The sequence below is a fragment of the Ceratotherium simum genome, chromosome 5, assembly GCF_057802395.1.
Source record: "Ceratotherium simum simum isolate JZ-2026a chromosome 5, ASM5780239v1, whole genome shotgun sequence".
Lineage (NCBI taxonomy): Eukaryota > Metazoa > Chordata > Mammalia > Perissodactyla > Rhinocerotidae > Ceratotherium > Ceratotherium simum.
In genome coordinates this window covers 32,828,019-32,848,090 of record NC_141904.1, presented here as the reverse complement: position 1 = coordinate 32,848,090, position 20,072 = coordinate 32,828,019, and the positions used below count along the sequence as shown (strand labels likewise).

The 20,072-nt window shown below is 38.3% G+C and overlaps 1 protein-coding gene across 2 annotated transcripts in view; it reads right to left on the bottom strand.

Moving 5' to 3' along the window:
• Positions 1–18,577, bottom strand: part of CMC1 (C-X9-C motif containing 1) — an 82,417-nt gene extending 63,840 nt beyond the window's left edge. Inside the window, exon 1 of one of the 2 annotated variants that reach the window (XM_014788328.2) lies at positions 18,448–18,577. In XM_014788328.2, the coding sequence (XP_014643814.2) occupies positions 18,448–18,466 (19 nt within the window). In that variant the 5' untranslated portion in view covers positions 18,467–18,577. The remainder of the gene's footprint in view (positions 1–18,447) is intronic. The other variant, XM_087430657.1, reaches the window with a different exon arrangement.
• Positions 18,578–20,072: the final 1,495 nt, after the last annotated feature.

Genomic DNA, 20,072 nt, shown 5'->3' with positions numbered 1-20,072 from the left:
GAAAAAATTATAGCATTCTCAATGTATACAGAGGTAATATTAAAGAAAACTATATCATAAAGGGGAGAGGGTAAAGCGACTTTGGGGGTGGTAAGAAATCTACATTCCACTTGAATGATAAAATGTTGATGCTTGTAGACTGTGATAAACTATGTGTGTAATCTTTAGAGCAACCACTAAAAACTAAGAAATAAATTCAAAAACACTAGAGATAAATCAAGTGGAATACTGAAAAATTGAAAGTATTTTCTCTGACTATATTGGAATGAACTAGATACAATAACAGAAAACAGGAAAATCTCCTAAGACTCGGAAATTAAACAACACACTTCTAAATAATTCATAGGTCAAAGAGGAAGTATCACGGGAAACAAAAGAATACATTTACCTAAATTAACCTGAAAACACAACACATCGAAATTTGTAAGATAAAGCTAAAGCAGTGCTTACAGGGAAATTTATAGCAATAAATGCTCATAATAGAAAAGAAAGTCTCAAACCAATGATCTAAGGTTCCACCTGACACAAGTAAAAAAAAGGACAAAATGAATCTTAAAGCAAGCAGAAGAAGATGATACAGAGCAGAAATCAATAAAATTGACAATAGAAATACAAATGAGATAATCACACTGAAGCTTGTTTTTTCAGAAAGATCAATAAAATTGGCTCAGATGGCTTCATTGGCAAATTCTACAAAATATTTAAAGAACAAATAACACCAATTCAATAGTCTCTTCCTAACACATTTTATGAGGCCAGCATTACTCTGAAACCAAAAGCAAAGGCAATCTTAAAAAAAAAAAAAAAAAACACCAACCAACATCCCTCACAACTATAGATGCAATACACCTCAACAAAATATCAGCAAATCCAATCCAGCAATATATAAAAAGAAAAATACACCACATCAAGTTGGGTTTATTCCAAGGATGCAAGCTGGTTCACAATTTGAAAATCAATCAATGTGATCTATCATATGAATAAGTCTAAAAAAGGAAAATCTTACAGTCACATGAATTGAAACAAAAGAAACATTTAACAAAATTCAACACCCACTCATTAAAAACAAACAAAACTCTCAATAAACTAGGAATAGAAAGGAACTTCTTGAATCTAATAAAAAGTGTCTGCAAAAAACCTACAGCTAACATCATACTTAATGGTAAAACACTAAGTGCTTTCCCTCTAAGAACAGGAATAGGGAGTAAAATTGCATGGAACTACACACACGAATACGTGTGCATATAAAAACTGGTGAAAACTGAGAAGATCTATAGTTAACAATACTGTAGCAACTTCAATTTCCTGCTTTTGATATTGTACTAGAGTTATATAAGATGTCACCATTGGGGAAAGCAGTGTGAAGGGCACATTAGACTCTATATAGTATTTTTTGCAACTTCCTGTGAGTCTATAATTATTTCAAAATAAAAAGTTAAAGGAAAAAAACTTCTAAATCATAGGAGAAAATCTTCATAACCCAGAGTTAATAAGAGTTCTTATATACGACACCAAACTCATGATCCACAAAAGAAAAAAAAAAATCGATAAATTAGACTTAATCAAAATTAAAAACTTTCACTATGCAAAAGCCCCTGTTAAGAAGATAAAAAGACAAGCCACATAATGGGAAAAATTATTTGCAAATCTCCTATCTGACATAAGGACTTTTATCCAGAATATATAAAGAATTCTTTAAATTCGACAGTTCTAAGAAAACAATAATCTATTTAGAAATGGGCAAAAGACTTAGACAGACAGTACATAAAAAATACCAGACAGGGTTCCACTCTGCTCTACACAGGTTGCTAGGAGTTGGAAATCAACCTGACGGCACTAATAACAAAAAAGATATACAGATAACAAATAAGCATATGAAGAGATGCTCAACACCACTAGACACAACACCAAATTAAAGTTACAAAAGATACCACTGAAGACTTATTAAGATGGCTAACATTAAAAAAATGTGATATACCAAGCGCTAACAAGGATGCGGAGTAACCAGATATCTCATACATTGCTGGTGGGAACATTAAATGGTACAGCCACTCCAGAAGATAACTGGGCAGTTTCGTGTAAAGTAAAACATACACTTGCCATATGACCCGGCAAATACACTCCTCAGGATTTATCCTAGAGAAATGAAAACTTATGTTCACATAAACACCTGTACACAAATGTTCATTGCAGCTTTATTTGTAATAGTCAAAACACAGAAATACCCAACAAGTCCTTCAACAAGTGCATGGATAGACAGTGGTTCATCTAGACAATGGAATGTTACTCAGCAATAAAACAGAATGAACTGTTGATATACAACAGCAGCAGCAACTTGGATGGATTTCAGAGGCATTGTGTTGAATGAAAAGACAACGATCTCAAAGGGTTACATATTGCAAGATTCCATTTACATAACATTCTTAACGTGACAAAATTAGAGTGATGGTAAACAGATCGTTGGTTGCCAGTAGTCAGAGCTGAGGAAGCAGTGTGACTATCAAGGGGAAATGTGAGAGATTTTCTTTGTGGTGATAGAACAGTTCTGTATGCTGATTGTGATCATGGCTATTTGAGTCTTCACATGTAATAAAAATGTCATAAACTACACACAATACATGTAAAAACTGGTGAAATTCAACTACGATATGTACCTGAGTTAGTAGTATACTAATGCCAATTTCTGGTTTCCTTAGTTACAATGAATTGTAGCAGTGTGGCCCAACATTTTTGCCCCTAAAGGAGGCTTTTTAGAAATTTTTCCCCATGCCCCCTCATGAAATGTTAATATCACAGACATATTGTCTATTTATGTACTGCATGCATAACAGTGCTTTATACATTAAAAGAGTAAGATTATTTTCTCCCTCAACACCAATGTTGGCCCCTTTCAGGGCAATATCACACTCACTGAAGACATGTACTATGGTTATATAAGATGGTATCATTAGGGAAAGCTGGGGGGAAGGTACATGGAAACTGCTCGATTTTGCAGTTTGATGTACTAAACTATTTCAAAATAAAGCTATAATAAAAAAGTTTAATAATGTGTAAGAAAGAGCAAAGGACCTAGGATAGCAAAAACAACATTAAAATAGAACATTTTGGATGACTTGTACTACCTGATTTCAAGTCTTAGTACCACGCTACAGCAATCAAGGTGGGTTAGTATTGGCATAATTAGGACAAACAGATTAATGTAACAAAATAGAGTCCAGAAATACTTCTGCATATATACAGTCAATTTATTTTGACAAATGCATCAAGGCTACTGAATGAAGAAATAAAAGTATTTTCAACAAATGGTGGTAGACCTGGATAAAATGAAAAAAAAAATCAGCCTGAACCCTTCGATCTTCACTTCACAGAACCCACAAAAATTAATTTGCCACAGATCATAAACCTAAATGTAAAAACTAAAACTATTAAACAAACAAAAAAAACCCTTCAATTCCTTGGAGTAGACAAAGATTTCTTAAAGAGGACACAACGGCATTAAACAGAAAGGAAAAAAAAATTATAAATTTGATTTTATCAAATATGAAATATGCTGTTCATCAAAAGACACCATTAAGAAAATTAAAAGGAAAGCCACAGGCCGGGAGAAAGTGTGCACTATATATATCTGACAAAGGATCTGAATCTAGAATACATAAAGAACTCCTACATATTAATAACAAAAATATAAACAACCCTACAAAAAAGGGGCAAAAGTCTTGAATGGACACTTTAAAAAGAAGATATACAAATTGTAAATACATACATGAAAAGGTGTTCAGAATCATTAGTCATTAAGAAAATGCAAATGAAACCCATGATATCATTTCACACCTACTAGAATGACTAAAATTAATAACACTGACAACAACAAATGTTAGGGAGAATGTGGATCAACTGGAACTTTCACATACTGCTGGTGATAGTGTGAAATGATAAACTTCTTTGGAAAACTGCTTGTTAAGTTAAAAAGTTAAATATACACCCAACCTATTTTCCACTCCGAGGTATTAATTCACCCATGATAAATGAAAATACATGTCTAGAAAACAACTTGTACAAGTGTTTATGGAAGCATTATTCATAATAGCCAAAAACTGGAAACAACCTAAATGCCCACCTGAATACTACTTAGCAATACAAAAGAATGAACTCAAAATACCTACAAAATACCAAATACAAAAGATACACTCAACATGCAAAAATTTTGTTGAGAAAAAAAGGACAGACACAGAATACATACTGCATGATTCAAGAACATGCAAAATTAATCTATGGTGATAAAAATTATATGACTGGTTATCTATGAGAGTTGAGAAGGGTACTCAGAGATGTCTTTATTGGGGTGTATATATTTATCAAAACTCATGACCTGTAAATTTCACTGTATATTTTACTTCAATTTATAATGTTAGCTTTAAAACATTATGTAAATCTGCACTTATAGTGGATGACTTTAACCCATAACTATCAGAAATTAGATAACTAAGTAGACAGTGAGTTTTATAATTTTCTTCTTAAATATACTGTTCATCTTTTATTAGATTTATTTCTATCAGTAAATGTATCTTTTCATAAACAACATGTTTATTGCTGGTATATAGATTTAACTAAATTTTTACATAGTCCTTACAACCAACACAACCTTACTTAACTCTCATTAATTCTAATAACTTGCCAATAGATTCTCTTCCAATTTCTAGGTAGACAATCATAGAGACAGCTTTGCATCTTTCTTCTTTTTTAATTCTTACTGGCTATGTCCTTTAGAAAAATGGTGAGTAGTAACTAGCTGCACCTCTGCCTTGGGAGCTCAAATTTTGTTTCGAATTTTCGTAATCTTCATCTTGAGGTTTGCCTGCGACTTTCCTCTCTTTATGTTGTTTTGTTATCAAAGTTACATTATTTAAACAATAAATAAGGACCTTTCTCTTCCTTTGTATTCTCCAGAACACTTTGTATAAAATAAGATTATCATCAGTTCCTTGCAAGTTTGGTAGAAAACACTTGTGATGGTCAGTTTTATGGGTCAACTTGGCTAGGCTATAGTCCCCAGTTATTCAAACAAACACTAATCCAGGTGTTGCTGTGAAGGTATTTTGTAGATGTGATTAAAGTCTATAATCAGTTGACTTTAAGTAAAGAAGATTATCCTAGATAATCTGGGTGGGCCCGATTCAAGCAGTTGAAAAGCCTTAGGAGCAGAAAGGAGATTTTCTTGAAGAATTCCACCTGTGGACTGCAGCTTCAGCTCATGACCAAGAGTTCCAACACTGCCCTTTCTGATAGCCTGCCCTGCCCTACACATCTCAGACTTGCCCAACTAGCTCCCACAATCCCATAAGCCAATATCTTGCCATGTATATATGTATGTGTATGTGTGTGTATATATATACATATATATATGGTTGTTTCTCTGGTGGAACCCTGACTGATACACCACCTATCAGGGCCTGGGTTTTGGAGTATGTATGCGTACATGTGTGAGAGAGACATACAGACACAAGGGGAGTTTTAACTACTGATGCAATTTTCTAAGGGCTTTTTATTCATTCTTGAGGCAGCTGCAGTTTTAGTAAGTTTATATTTCTCAAGGAAACTATCCATTTCATCTAAATTTTCAAAATAATGATATGAAGACGTTCACATGATTTTTTTTCTCTTTACCACATCTATAGTTATACCCCAAATTTCATAATTTTCATTGCCTATGTCAGGGGTCAACAAACTCGCTCTATTAAGGACAAGAGTGTAAATGTTTCAAGCTTTTCAGGGTACAAACCATCTTTGTCATGTATATTCCTTTTTTTTTAAACAACTCTTGAAAAATGTTACTAACCATTCATAGCTTGCAGGCCTTACCAGATTTCGCCCAGGGCCATAGTTTGCTAAACTCTGGCCTACACTATTGATTTATCCCTCCTGTTTTTCCTTAGCTTTGCCAGAACTGCTGTAAAATGAGAAAAGGAACACTGAGCTTATACAAGGAACTGGAAGTACGGGTGGAGAGAAAAGGACAGATTGAGAGGGAGGCCCTACAAGATCGGGGGGGCCTGAAGGGACTAAGGAAAAGGCATGATTCAAGGCGTGCTCCCAGTTTTCTGGCTCCAAGGGAAATGATGTGACCATTCATTGAGATAGGGAATAAAAAAGAAACACCAGGTAGGAGAGGAATTCAGTTGTGGACACATTGAATTTGAAATGCCCGTGGAATATCCTGTGGAGTGGAAAGTTGATGTCTACTTAAAGAGAAAATAATGAAACTGGGACTATCTCCACACACTTCTTTTCTCCTTGTCTACAGCATAAATCATAATTAGGCATGAATAATTAACAGTATAATTACTGAACAGATTGGAAAATATATTGTGATACACTGATCTATTTTATAAAATCAACTTCAAAATGTTACCTCTTCTTTTCACTTCTATAGTTTTAATCTACACAACTTATTTGTAATGTGTCCTGATGAATCTACTCTTTGCTCTATAAATCTTGCAGTGGTCTTAGATAACTAAAGCAATAATTTTTTGGATCAGTTCTTTGAATACAGACATAGCTTTGTAATATTGAACTATTTTTCCAAAGTAAATTATAATAGATATTTACCTATATTATTAATTCTAGGTTATAATATTCCTATGTAAACATATTTTTTTAAATGGCTTGCAAGAACTTCTTCTGATCATTCTTCTAAAACCTCCTAGGGCAAAGAAACAATTCTAGAATCACATGAATACTGATTTAAATTTTCCAAACTCTTGGTGTTAAATCAGAAATAACAGTCTTAAAAATATATAAATATTTTTCTTCTGCTAAAGATCTTTCCATCTGGTAGCATACCAACCACTACATATCAATTATTAACTAACTGTGATTTTATACATATTTCAAAGCTATCTTCAACACTACAAATATCATAGATATGGCACTTTTTATTCATAAAATTACAGTGATTCCCTCAATGTTAATGTGATGCATATATGTTATACATTCATACAAGAGCCTGCAAAACAAAAATCAAATTTTAAGAGTTTGCTACTATATAGTCACATGAATTTATACTGAGATAAGAATAACACCACCAGGGAAAATTTCCAAAGCTCTAACTTCTCAACATTCTATCATCACCTGAAAGTCAATTTTCACCTTTTTCACTGGCTGAATTTGTTAGCTCAGATTTTGCTTTGGGGCTCACGTGTTCTTGCAATATGGCAGTACTAGACTATACGGCTACTGACAACAGCACTTGCGATGAATCCACAAAGATAACAGTGAAGCAAATCAGAATAGAACATAATCTTTCATTGGAAAGAAATAACACCAAAAGGGCAAGGTATGCTTTTTCAATAATTAATATGTTCTAATTTAACTAATTTGATTCTTATTTAGATATAATGCTACTTTTTTTTTTTTTTAACTTCCTAGTTACATTTATTTGCCCCTGAAGACATTTCCATGCTACTGTTTACTCTGGAGGAAAAGCAAGAAAAATGCTTGTAGTAAACGTGCAATAGTGTTCTCATTAGCAACAGTTTCTATTTTTAGGTCCCTCTTCTTTACTAGCTATCCAAGGGTCTCAAAATGAAGGGCCCCAGCAGAAGGCATCAAGTACAGAACAATAAGACTGGAGTTCTCAATTGTTACAGTCACACTAAGGGCTTCACACCAGAAAGCTAGGCAGACTCCAGTTCTCTCAGCAGCACAAAGATATGGATGCTTCTGCCCAATTTTCATGTTCTTGCCAGCCTGCTCATACCTTTTTGCTATAATTATAGCATAAAATGAGGAAGGGGGCTGGGGTTGGCAGAGGTACTTAGACTGGGAAAATTATGACAGTGAAGATTAGTGCTCCTTTCACCTTCTTTCTTTCAAGCCATACTTGAACTGACAAAACAAAAACAAAAAAGAAAATCAGTAGTAGGAGAGATCCCCCCCACCAATATTCCACCTGCCTCTGTCTGTGAAACCTCAAGATGAGGGCAATGAACGCCCTATAGTCTTCGTATCAGCCCTCTCAGAAAAGTATTTTGATTCCATTTTGCAGGTAAAGAAGTGGAGGCCGACAGAGGTGAAATAACCCAAGCCTCTGATAAAGTGGCAATGTCAAGATCATATAACCCAGGTCCCAAATCTTCTTCCCCGACACTACTACACACATGCAGCCGTGGCCTATTTCAGGGAATTTCAGCAAACAAGGTTATGTGAGCTTCCACAGCTAAGCTGAAGCACGGAAACAACTGTTTGTTTCAGAAGCATCATTTTGAATAAGCAAAATTCACAACTTCACATTTCTCATTTTAAATGGAATTCTGATTCTCTGGTTCCTATCATGTAGAAAATTATTTAACAAAAAAAAAAAAAAAAAAAGTGGGCCAGAGCCATGGCTTAGCGGTTAAGTGCGCGCACTCCACTGCTGGCGGCCCGGGTTCAGATCCCGGGCGCGCACCGACGCATCGCTTCTCCAGCCATGCTGAGGCCGTGTCCCACATACAGCAACTAGAAGGATGTGTAGCTATGATGTACCACTATCTACTGGGGCTTTGGGGGAAAAGATAAATAAATAAAATTATTAAAAAAAAAAAGCAAGAGGAGTGATTTGTCAGTTGGCTGAAAAATACCTTCAAAGAGAGTAAACATCAAATATTAGCTCAATCAGTAACAATCTAATTTTTTTTATAAGCTCAAACTCTTACAAAATTCGGAGAGCACATCAACGAGGTAGTTGTGCCTGTTTCTCCTTAGCTTCTGGCTCAAATGCCACCTATATCCCATGACAGTATGCTTCATGTAAATTTCTTTGTCCTATCAGCTTTCACTGTTAATAAATACCTAGTTCACACTAGACGTGCCCAGTTCCCAAAAGCACCTATTTCTTGGACCTCAGATTCTGCAGATTGCTACATGTGAAAACTTCCTCTTCCACCCACATTACTTTAACCAAGATGAGGCCAGAGAAGGACAACAAATCTAAAAGCATACCAAAGCAGGAAATCAACTTATGCAATAAGACAGGCCAATTTTAGAAATGTGCTGCAATCTCCATTGTGACCATAATTTCTTAAATGAAAAGGTTTCACATTTACTTTATTTGGTAAAACGTTAAGACTATCTTCTCCTACAAGCACAATTTCCCACTGATATCTAATCGAAAATCAGCAGTGTTATGGGAGACAGGAGTAGACATTTGAGAAAGGAATAAATGACAGCATGACTGTGCCTTCTCAGCAATATATGCCTAACCGATTTATTTTTTCTCTGATATACATCTACAACATGGCAGACTATTCTCAAATCTATGACCACCCTATCTCTACTGGTTCTTCTTCTTCATCTTACAATATTTTATAGAATTTCATAAAAAACATGTATCACTTTCATAATGGAGGGAGGTAATTATTTTTACATTGAGAGGTTATTCATTTATTTCAAAAATTCAACCTTTGCTCAAATCATTCACATCTTTTTTGGTATGGCCTTCAGAGATAGTTTGAGTTAACAGGAAAACCAGTTCCATAATATAACTTTTTTGGGGGGTAGCCTTTCCCAGGATGATCATCTACCACCCTCACCAGACTGCCTTTGGCTAACCTGGCTGAAAGTCAAGTTCACTTTCTGAACAAAAATTTGCCAAAATGAGAATATTAAGACGAATGTACTGTAGAGGCTGAAGGCAAATTCTTAAAGGAGTTTCAAAAATATTCTATACAATGGTAATAATATTAGAAAAAGTATAAATGCTTCCAAGGTAAGATCCGCTCCTATTCCTCTTGTGGCAATCCCACACAGTTCTGTCTTTAAAGATGGTGTTTATTATGCTGACTTCTCAGTGCTTGTCTCCATCTCCAACTACTCTGCCACATTTCCAAGCATCTGTTGGTAATTTCCAAGTCCCACCAACACTGCACTTTCAACTTAAAATTTCTACAATTTAAATCTTCATTCTGCCATTCCAGTGATTATGTTATCCTCCTTACCCAAAAAAACAACTTAAATTTATCTAGTACAAAGAAGGAGCACAATAAATATTTGCCAAAGGAAGGAAAGAGTGGTAGAAGGAATTGTTTTACAAACGTCATCACACGCAGGAGCAGGTTATGAAGAAACTGAGGCTCAGAGAGCTCAAAGCAATCTTGCAACGTTACCTAGCAAATAACGGGTACAGTCAAACTCCATCTCAGTCTTTTGTCTTTATTTTCCATCTTCTACCTCTTATTTTCTTATCAAAGTTTACTTTATTTAAAAACAAACTCAACACTTCTTCCATCCCAAAGTTCTTCTTGACCCCAGCATCTGAAAGTGATTTCTCCTTCCTCTAACCCCAAGATTTTGTATGCACCAATGCTATGGCTCTAATCACATCTGGACTTAGAACACATCACATCACACTATCTGTGCAATCTTCTTCTCCTGATACATCAGTGGTTGCTATAGACTAAACTGTGTGTGTCCCCCAACAAATTCATGTTGAAGCCCTAAACCCCAATATGACTGTTATCTGGAGACAGGGCTTTTAGGAAATAATTAAGGTTAAAGGAGGGCATATGAGTAGGGCCCTAATCCGACTGGTGGCCTTATAAGAAGGGTAAGAACCAGCAACTGAATCAGCCAGCACCCTGATCTTGGATTTCCAGGCCTCCCAAACTGTGAGAAAATAAACTTCTGTTGTATAAGCCACCCAGTCTATGGTATGTTGTTATGGCAGCCCCAGCAGACTAAGACTGATTTTGGTACAGATGTTCTCAATTCTGGCTGCATTTAACAACCACCTGAGGGGACTTTATAAAATTCTGATGCCTGGGCTCCACCCCAGACAAGTTAAAACACAAATGCTGGGGTAAAACCCAGGCATTGGTATTTTTAAAACCTCCCCAAATAATTCTAATATGCAGCTAGATTAAGAACCACTGTATGAAACTTAAGTTTAATGAGGTCAAAGACCATATCTAATTCATCTCTATAACTCCCTCTAACTCCTAGCATATGGTAAATATGCAATAAAACTGTTTAATAAATGATAGATATATTTAAAAGAGTTTCAATGTTTGATAATTACAGATATTCATTCTGTTAATGAATATTTATTAGGCACCTACTTATGCACCAATCACCACGCTAGGGATTGTATATACAAAGATGAGTAAGACAGGCAAAGTTCCTTATTCTGCAGCATAAACATTTGAAACTCTGTATTTCAATTAATCATGCTTAGTTAATTAACATATCCTTTGATCTGTAAAAACCTCCCGGTAACAGTTCTTTAGCAAAAACATGATGTAGGATAGTAAACACCATATTCTTAAAATTTTTTCCCCTCAATGTCCATATTTAAAAATGTAAAAATGTAATCGGGGATGGTGAGGGAGAAGGTTACTTTGGGTATCAACGTTCTTGGGCACAGTTTTGTTTGGTCCTCTTATATAACTATAAGGTAGTATTTCTCGCATTTATGACATTTATAAACCTAGAGATTTCTACAAATATGCTATTAACACCTCTCTACAAAAATAACAATACCAGTCCAGTAAATGAAACAAAAACTTGAAGTTATTTTTTCCTGTGGTGAACTTGCTGTGCTGAGTCAAGAACCTCTTGGGACCAACTGCAAGTATTTAGAATCATAAAAGTTTAAGGCTTCATGCAGCCTTAGCAGTTATCTGACATAGCTCACTCTCCCTACCCCTCATCTTCAAACCTCAGATTACTCCACTTAGAATATTTTAAGGGCCTGAGGTTAATGGCAAAGTCTGAAACAAGAAGTCAGCTCTACTAACTCCTAAATTCAATTCAGTGCCATTTCCATAACAGTACAGTGCCTCCCTGGGGTTGGTGGGCAATCTCTTACTCTCTAGGTGTAATTAACTGGCTTATCCTTTCTAATCATCTAGTCTCTAATAAACTTAAAGAGGTGAAATCATATGAAAAATATTTACTCTTTACTACACAGATAGAATATTCCCATTCTCCACATCATGTTTTTCTTCATCTCTCAAATTATTTGATACATACAGACACATCACATCTGTAGGTTTCATTTTATTTCTCAAGGAAAAAACTCCAGATCTAGAATGAAAGAAACTCTATACACAGGTTATTTGATATTTGGGGGGTTTTTTTATTCCAAAATTTTTTTTTAATTTTTGAAAGACTGAGAGGTGGTGACAATCAGGGAAAATTTCCTATGAAACTGATTTTAAAGTGAGGTGTGAGAAATGAACAAGAATTACACAGATTTGGGGACGGGGAAGACAGGGAAAATTCCAAAAAGAAGAAACAGCATCAAATGGCCTAGAGGCAAAAAAAAAAAAAAAAAAAACAAAGCACAGTTTGGCATATATTAGATATATCTTAGGCCAATGTTATTCAAACTTTTTACCACAACCCCATGATACTTTAGAACTAGATGCAGTACACACACCTGTGTATGTATATATTTGTGCAAGTACCCCTTCCTACCTGACCCATCACTATCCAAACTCTCATTACTCAAACTAAGGTTCCTAACAGATTGGAATCAGTTATTTTTAGGAGACCCCTCCTGCACCCCTCCCGTAGCAGAGCATCTTCGTGCCTCCCATAGGAGAGAATGTCGAAGCCTTCACACCTGCAGCCTTCTCAGGACTGCCCTAGGGCACGGCAGCACTGTGCACCTTTCCTTGCTGCTGTCCCCTCTCCCAGCTCCTGCGGTGCGCTGACCGACAGATGGCACAAAGGCCCAGCTCCCTTGCCTCCAAAGCAGGACCAACCTTGTACTTGGTTGTGCACCAGATCTGATTAGGCTGAGACAGGCCTTCCCTGAAGCCACATCCTTGCTCAGCCTCCTCTCCTTCCCTCTCCATTCCCCTCGCTCCCTTACAGGTTTTTTCCTAAGAGCACTCCATTCATAAATCACTTGCATGTAAAACACCTAAGTGGTACTCAGACCTGGCGCCCAGATCTTGTTCTCTAATACTGTGCCCAAATAAAAGGAAGCAGAGCTTGTCAGAAAAATGACTAATTCTGTGGATGGGCCAGGGTAGGTACAGGATGAGCCAGGGACATTTTGTGTGACAGAAAAAGGAAATGCTCAAAAAAATGATGGAAGCACATCACAAGGACCCAGAAGGAACTCTCACTGGCCAAATCTGGGGAAGTGTGAGCACCAAATAATTACACAGAGTAACAAATTATAAACCATTGAAAAAAGAGGAATTCTATGAGTCCATACCAATAATAAATCTATAAAGAAATAAATAAACAAGAAACAAGTGGTCTCCTGCTTACAGCAAAATGTCAACAACCATCTAATAAACGCGGATAGAATGCTGGAGGCAGAAAATCATTACTTTGCAACCATCATAGGAAAGACCGAATAAGGCAAAAATCATCGATGGATGCTAAATCAAAGAGGAATTTTTGATGAGGAACGGACATTTGCATAGTCTTAAATGGTCTCCCCACAGATTACTTATTAATTGCAAGGGAGGGAAAACATAGCAAAGAAATGGGACAAGACCTTGACTGCATGATCAGAATTAACATCACCTATGAGAGACAGACAGCCATCATGAGCTCCACATATGATACCCTGAGAAAGACACATCACCACTTGTGCAGTATTTGGCTGAGAATGCATAACCCCAATCTAATCAAAAGTCATAAACACAAAATGAGGAAAGTTCTACATGTCACTCCCTTGCCTAAAAACTTGCAATGTCTTCCCATTGTTCTTAGCATAAAATTTAAACTCCTTGAAATGGTTTACAGCACATTTCATGATTCACAACTCAAACCCCTCCACTGCCACGGAACACACTCCTCTTTGATCTCAACTCTTCTCTCTTTCTTATGCTCTTTGCTTAAGCCAGTGTTTTTCAAATTTCAGAGAGCAAACCATTAGGGGTTGTTAAATTAATCTAATGAGACAAAAACAATGTATTTTCTATAGCGAACACACTTTGAGTTTAGAGATATATAAAATGTAGAAGTTGAACAGATTTTAGCTCTGAGCTACCAATATAATTGATGTCCAAGAAGATCCTGTAGAGATATGGAAGCAATAATAAAATCAAAATTTTCTAATAACTACATAACCTTTTACATAGTAATCACAAAATGCTCAGAAAAAAAGATTCTTCAAATCTGTTTAGATGTCTAAATTAAAAAGTAAAAATTTCCAGTAAATATAAGTGCTAGCATTAAGTACTAGACCTCTAAAGCTAATCTACCTACATCTCTGTAGGAACTAAAAGAAGCCCTGCAACCCAAATATTCCAAGAGCTACCATAATGACGACCTCCCAAGACACATACACCTTAAATGTCTACTCATGGACTGTCTTGAAATTCCTGACCCCACTTCCTACCCCCTGGGCCCTATTACTATCCCATCTTCTTCCCCTTATTAGATTTCTGGAAGAAAATACCAGTGGAGGGGCACTCACATACATCCTTGATTAAGGAAACCTCTAATGCTGCCACTGCTCCACGATGCAAAAGTAGAGAACAAATCCACACTAATCCACAGGGGGAAGGGAAACTTCCTACGCCACCAAAAGAGGGAAAGGTAGGAGAAAAAGACAGGAGAAAGGAATCTTCCAGTGTTTTAGAAAATCAGAAATCAAAACTATCAGGCTCAGACTCCTGGGGGTTGTCATCTAGGAAAGCAATCATGTCAGAAAATGTATCTGGAATGTACAAATAGCAAAGGCCTAACTGGGTGTTCTTTGAGTACAGCACTGGGCTGACTTTCCGTTACTGGGCTGTTTTACAACTTGTTAGGGGCAGAGGTCAACTTCTAGAATTCTGTCAAATAGAGACAGAAATAATTTCTGACCAATGGAAAAGATAACCCCAAAGATTAGTTCATGGCACTGTTGTAAATTAACCAGTTTTTATCTCAAGCCAGCAATTTATGAAACTATGTATCTAGCTTCTCAAAGGCTTTTTGAACTGTTTTTTACATTTTACTGGTTCCTTCACTAACTAATGAGTTGCAAGTCTTCAACACATATTCATTTTTTATTTGCATAAGTACTAACTTTACCTTTTTGAAAATTCTACTTTAAGAAGCACCACTTTAAACATTATTTCTATAGATGATCATGGATTATACATTCAAAATAAACCAGCTTTTAAATTTCCAATCACCTAAGTTTGACCGGATTTTTAAAATACATAATACTTGTAGAAAGGGTTATAAATTGGTAAAGAAACTATAACTTGGAATAAGACTAACTATGCTTAAGTCCTATTATAGGAGAATGAGCTATACTGTATATTTCTGAATCATTACTATGCAATCACAGGTCCCATTTATGGCTAAAGATGTAGGGAGAATTTCCACTGGGAATAGAGAGAAGATTAAATTTACAAGGAAACAAAGCTGAAGGACAAATCAATAAAACCGGGAGAGTTCAGAACAGTGGTTCTCCTCTACTCTGTCTGCATATCAAAAACTGCCTATGGAATATTTTAAATGTCAGAGGCCTGGGCAAATTAAATCTGAATAACTGGGAGTGCAAGCCAGGCGCCAGTATTTTTTAAAAATTTAACCTCTCTCCACAGCCACTTTTCCTGGGTGTTAGACACTCTCTCCGGCTTTTTCTCTCTGCAATCAAGTAGTAAGAGAAAATAACAAACATAATTACGGCTGATAAACTTACGAAGAATGCTGTTATTACCTCTACATTAACAAAAAGGAAAACAGTTTAAATAAAACTACACATAAAAATAAGTATGTAACGTGCATTTCATTGTTGGGTTCAGAGTTTCATGAGAAGAACGGACTCTACAAAGTTAGTTAAAAGCTGCTGCCAAATGAAGATCAAACTTGTATAAAGATCTCAAAAAACTAATATAAACCAATGGGAAAACAGATTTCGCTATATAAACCTCATTTGGCATAACTATCTACTCATCCACTCAGAAACACATCTACTCAGTTGGAAACATACCATTGTGGACTTAAAAAAAGCAAGAGAAATATCAAAACATGAACCTATGCTTCAATTTATGAACCAAACAAAAATGAAGTTAAAAAAAAAAGCTGACTTCAATACGTTTGTATTCTGGAATTTAAAGAGACAAGAAAATTTTTTTAAAAATCTTCCCACTTCCTGACTCCACTTTCTTACTTTCCGTTCCAATCTTGCTTCCATCCCTGCTTTTGTTGAAGTTTCCAATGATCATGTTGTTAGATGTGACCATCACCATCCACTCAGTCGCTAAAGAAAAAAGCCTAGGAATTATCCTTAATGCCCCCCTTTCCCTCACTACCCTTATTCAATGCAACAGCAGGTCCTGTCAATTTCACCTCCAAAACATCTATCAAAGCTCTACATTTCTTTCTATCTTTTCTAATACCATCCCAGGCCAAGACACTAAAATATGTGGCCTGGACTACTGCTACCATCTCTTAACCTATCTCTCTGCTTCCACTCAGGATCCCTCCACAATGTATGCTACCACTGCAGCCAGGGTAGTAAACACATAAATTAAGTCACTGTCCTCTTTAAAAGCCTCCAAAGGCTTTTGATAACATCAGAAAAAGTCCAAATGCTTTCTCATCAGAGCCTTCAAGGCCCTGCGGCATCTAGCTCCTCCCTACTTTCCCAATATCTTTCCCTTAATCTCCTCCACACTCTGGCCCTCACTCCAGTCAAATATTTTAAGCATTTGCTACTTCGACTGCCTGGCATACTCTTTCCCCACCTCTTCACATGACGGCTTCCTCTAGTCTTGCAGATTCCAATTCAAATGACACTTCCTCAGAGAGCTCCTCATCAACCACGCTACCTAAAGGAGTCCTCTCTTCACCATCTACCACATGAAACTGCTTATTTTCTTCATACCGCTCATCACAAGCTGTAAAAGTGTGTGTGTCTGGGGTGCGGGGGTGTTTGCCTTCTTTCTTCTACCACTAGACTACAAGCTCTATTTGGAGCAGGGATCTTGTTTGTCCTATTAGTTTCCTAGAGCCTAGAACAATACATGACATATGATGGGCACTCAAGTATTTGTTTAATCAATAAATATTCAAGTGGTGGCATCTCCACAGCACTGGACTGGAGATGAAATTATCTGAGTTCTACACAGACTTGGCCCTACCAGCAATTAGCTGTGGGGCCTTGGGCACACAAGATTGGAGTGGGTTAAGAGTAACTGGACAGTAAGAAGCAAGTATGAAGATTTTTTTTCTAAACTTCCTTGTCTAAATTCAAGAATATAGACATATGGAAGCTTTTAACCTCCCTGAGTCTATTTCCTCATCTGTATGAGATTACTTTGAATGTCACTCCAGCTCAGAAATACTACAATTATATAGGCCTCAATCGACTTTCCAACCTCTTGGTTGGTAAGTCTCTTACCCATCCTTCATTTACACCCCTCCTACCCTCACCAAAGAAATCAAGGTATTCACCCTGCAACCAAACATCACACAGTGCACTTTACTGCCTCCACACTTGCTCACGCTGCCCCCTCTTCTCCAACTCCAACCACTGGAAATTCTATCCTTCAAAGTCCAGATCAATCGTTAACTTCATAAAGTCTGATCCATCACCTGGCCCAATACTGGTATGATCATTACGTGTTCCGGAAATTCTTTTATGCTTCAAATTAAAGTACTCCCTGATCCTCTCTCAGCCTCAAATAGTATCTACTACCCCACATACTATTGCTGGATAATCAAGAATACCTAGCTTGATAATAAAGTGTCCAATAAATGTGTTGTCTGCTACACATATGTTTCCTTGTCCTTGAGGGCCACCAATGTGACTTTTTCATTTCGGAATCTCCAAAGTTTTAAAGCCATTTCTCCTCCCAATGCCTTGACCTTTCATATCCATAAAATGAAAGAAATGGGCTAATCACCATTCCCTCCAAAAGTGAACTTCTCTAACTATATTCCTACATAAACAGCCTAAAGCAAAGACACCGCAGTTGAGCTTCTGTAAGGACGGGAATTCGAGGGGGAACTGAAACTATCCCTGCAAGTGGAAGTGGGGTGGAGGCATGAAAGGTAAAATAACATGGATCAAGACTTGCGCGATCCTTTCCAGAGAAACTGATTCTTGCCACAGTGATGGATTCTCTGAATTGTTTTCACGTTGGGCTAGATATTCAAAGGACTCTGTGCCCCAAAGGGGCGAAAAAGAGGATGACGATGAAGAGAGCAGTAGCATTAAGGAGGAAAATGTTTGTAAGCCACGTAAGGGCAAGAGTTTAAACAACAAACCCTATGCCTTTCACCTAACCCTAACCCCAAGGAGCACGAAGATGACCTATGACCGCAAGGAAGGAGCTGGGGCCGGCCAGAAGCCGAAGGCGGCCGGCCGGGCGTGAGGGGACGTCTGCGGAAGCGGTGCAACCTCAGAGCTCGGCACCGTTCCCAGGGCGCCCCCAGCCGCAGGCCCGCGGTTAGAGACCCGGGCCGAGACTTCTCAGCAACCCCCGCTTCCCGCCCCGGTACCTGCGGGGTCGAGCGCCATCTCGGCGGGCGGAGTGGAAGGCAGGCCGCTCCCGGGCAGGGGGCGGGGAGGGGAGGAGCCTGGGCTCGGCTGCTCTGGCGGCCACCCCGAGCTTCCCGCGGGAGGAGGAAGTGGAGGAGGAGCGCTGCGCCCTTCGCAAAGCACCAAGCCTTCTCCCTCTTGCTTCCCTAGTCGCTACTTCCGCCGCCCATTGCGCCTGCGCCCTCCTGGCCCCGCCCCTAATCCTGTAACAGGAGTGGAACGGACTTCGGAGAGGGAATGACCGGGAAGGGGGCGTGGCTGCGCCCGCGCCTTGGGGGCGGGGCCTCTCAGGCGCGCGCAGCCTCGTTTTGGGCCCAGTGAGGGCACCTGCTAGCAGACGGGGTTCTGTGGTGACCGGAGCAGAAGCTGTGGGCGTTTGGGACTGTGCCTCGCTTGGCCACTCGTTCCAAGCCCCTCCCTCCATACCCGCCTTCGGAGAACCAAATGAATCATCCTGTTCCTTTATGTTTTGTTCATTAACGTTCATTCATTCATAAATGTCTATTTCATGCCTGCCAGAATCCAGTCACGGTTCTCAATACCAGGGGGAAATTATTGAATAGAAATAAGGTCCCTGTTCTCGAGGAGCACCGTGTTGGCAGGAGAGTCAGATACAAGCAACACACTGTTAAATGTGATAAACGCCACACGCGCGAGATACGCACAGCTTGTTCTACCATAGAGGTGGTATACTGTGTGCAGTATTTATTCCTCCCCCAAATCAGCAGCCTGTGGCTCCCCTGGAGGTTAAAATAAAAAACTGGGCTCTCAGAGTACCTCTGTTTTGTGAAATAATATCCTCAGGGCGTACAGTCCGATTTGGGTGATGTTACAAATCCCGACTCATCGTCAATTACAGCTGTATGTTTTGTGAGAAAAAATGAAGGAAGGTGGTAGCCATCCTCTTTAAGAACCCCAACGGCCCTCTTCTCAATAGAAGAGACTTTCTGGGTGGCAATTATGCTCATTTCCACTCACCAACCAGCCTTCAGAAATGCTTCCTTGTCGTATCCACGTTTAGCTAGCTCGAGCCTCCAGAGGGTGAGATCCAGCCGGGGACAGATGGGACAGATGTTAAAAAAACAAGGAGCAGCTGCTTCTTCCCTGCGAGGGATTTAGGGCTTTCAAAGTGATCCCCTCCCCACCTACCTGCAGTCCCTCCTCCCCTGCTGCTGCTTCCGCCTGGTCAGTTGGCAGAAAAGCTGACGCGGGGCTGGGAAAGTGGGTCTCTGCTCAGCAGGTCTTCCGTTTAAGGGCCTATTTGGGCATAACGGCCCTTATTACAGCTGTAGGTTGAGGTACCAAGGTGAAGAATTAATGTTTCACTCAGCCAGGCAGGAAATCGGGTCCTTTTCCTTGTATATTTTATAAATGTGCTTAGAAATACGCCAAATTCTGGTGCCCCTTATGTTTTTCCGGAGGTGAAGAATTTAATTTAGAAAGTAAATCTTTTTGAGGAGATGAGGTGGGGTATAAAGACACAAATCAGACACACTCTTAAGTAATTAAACTAAATCTTCCCACATGCAAAAGGGCATCATGGTGAAGGGGAAATTTGAAGAGCTTTAGTCAGAGACCTAGGTAC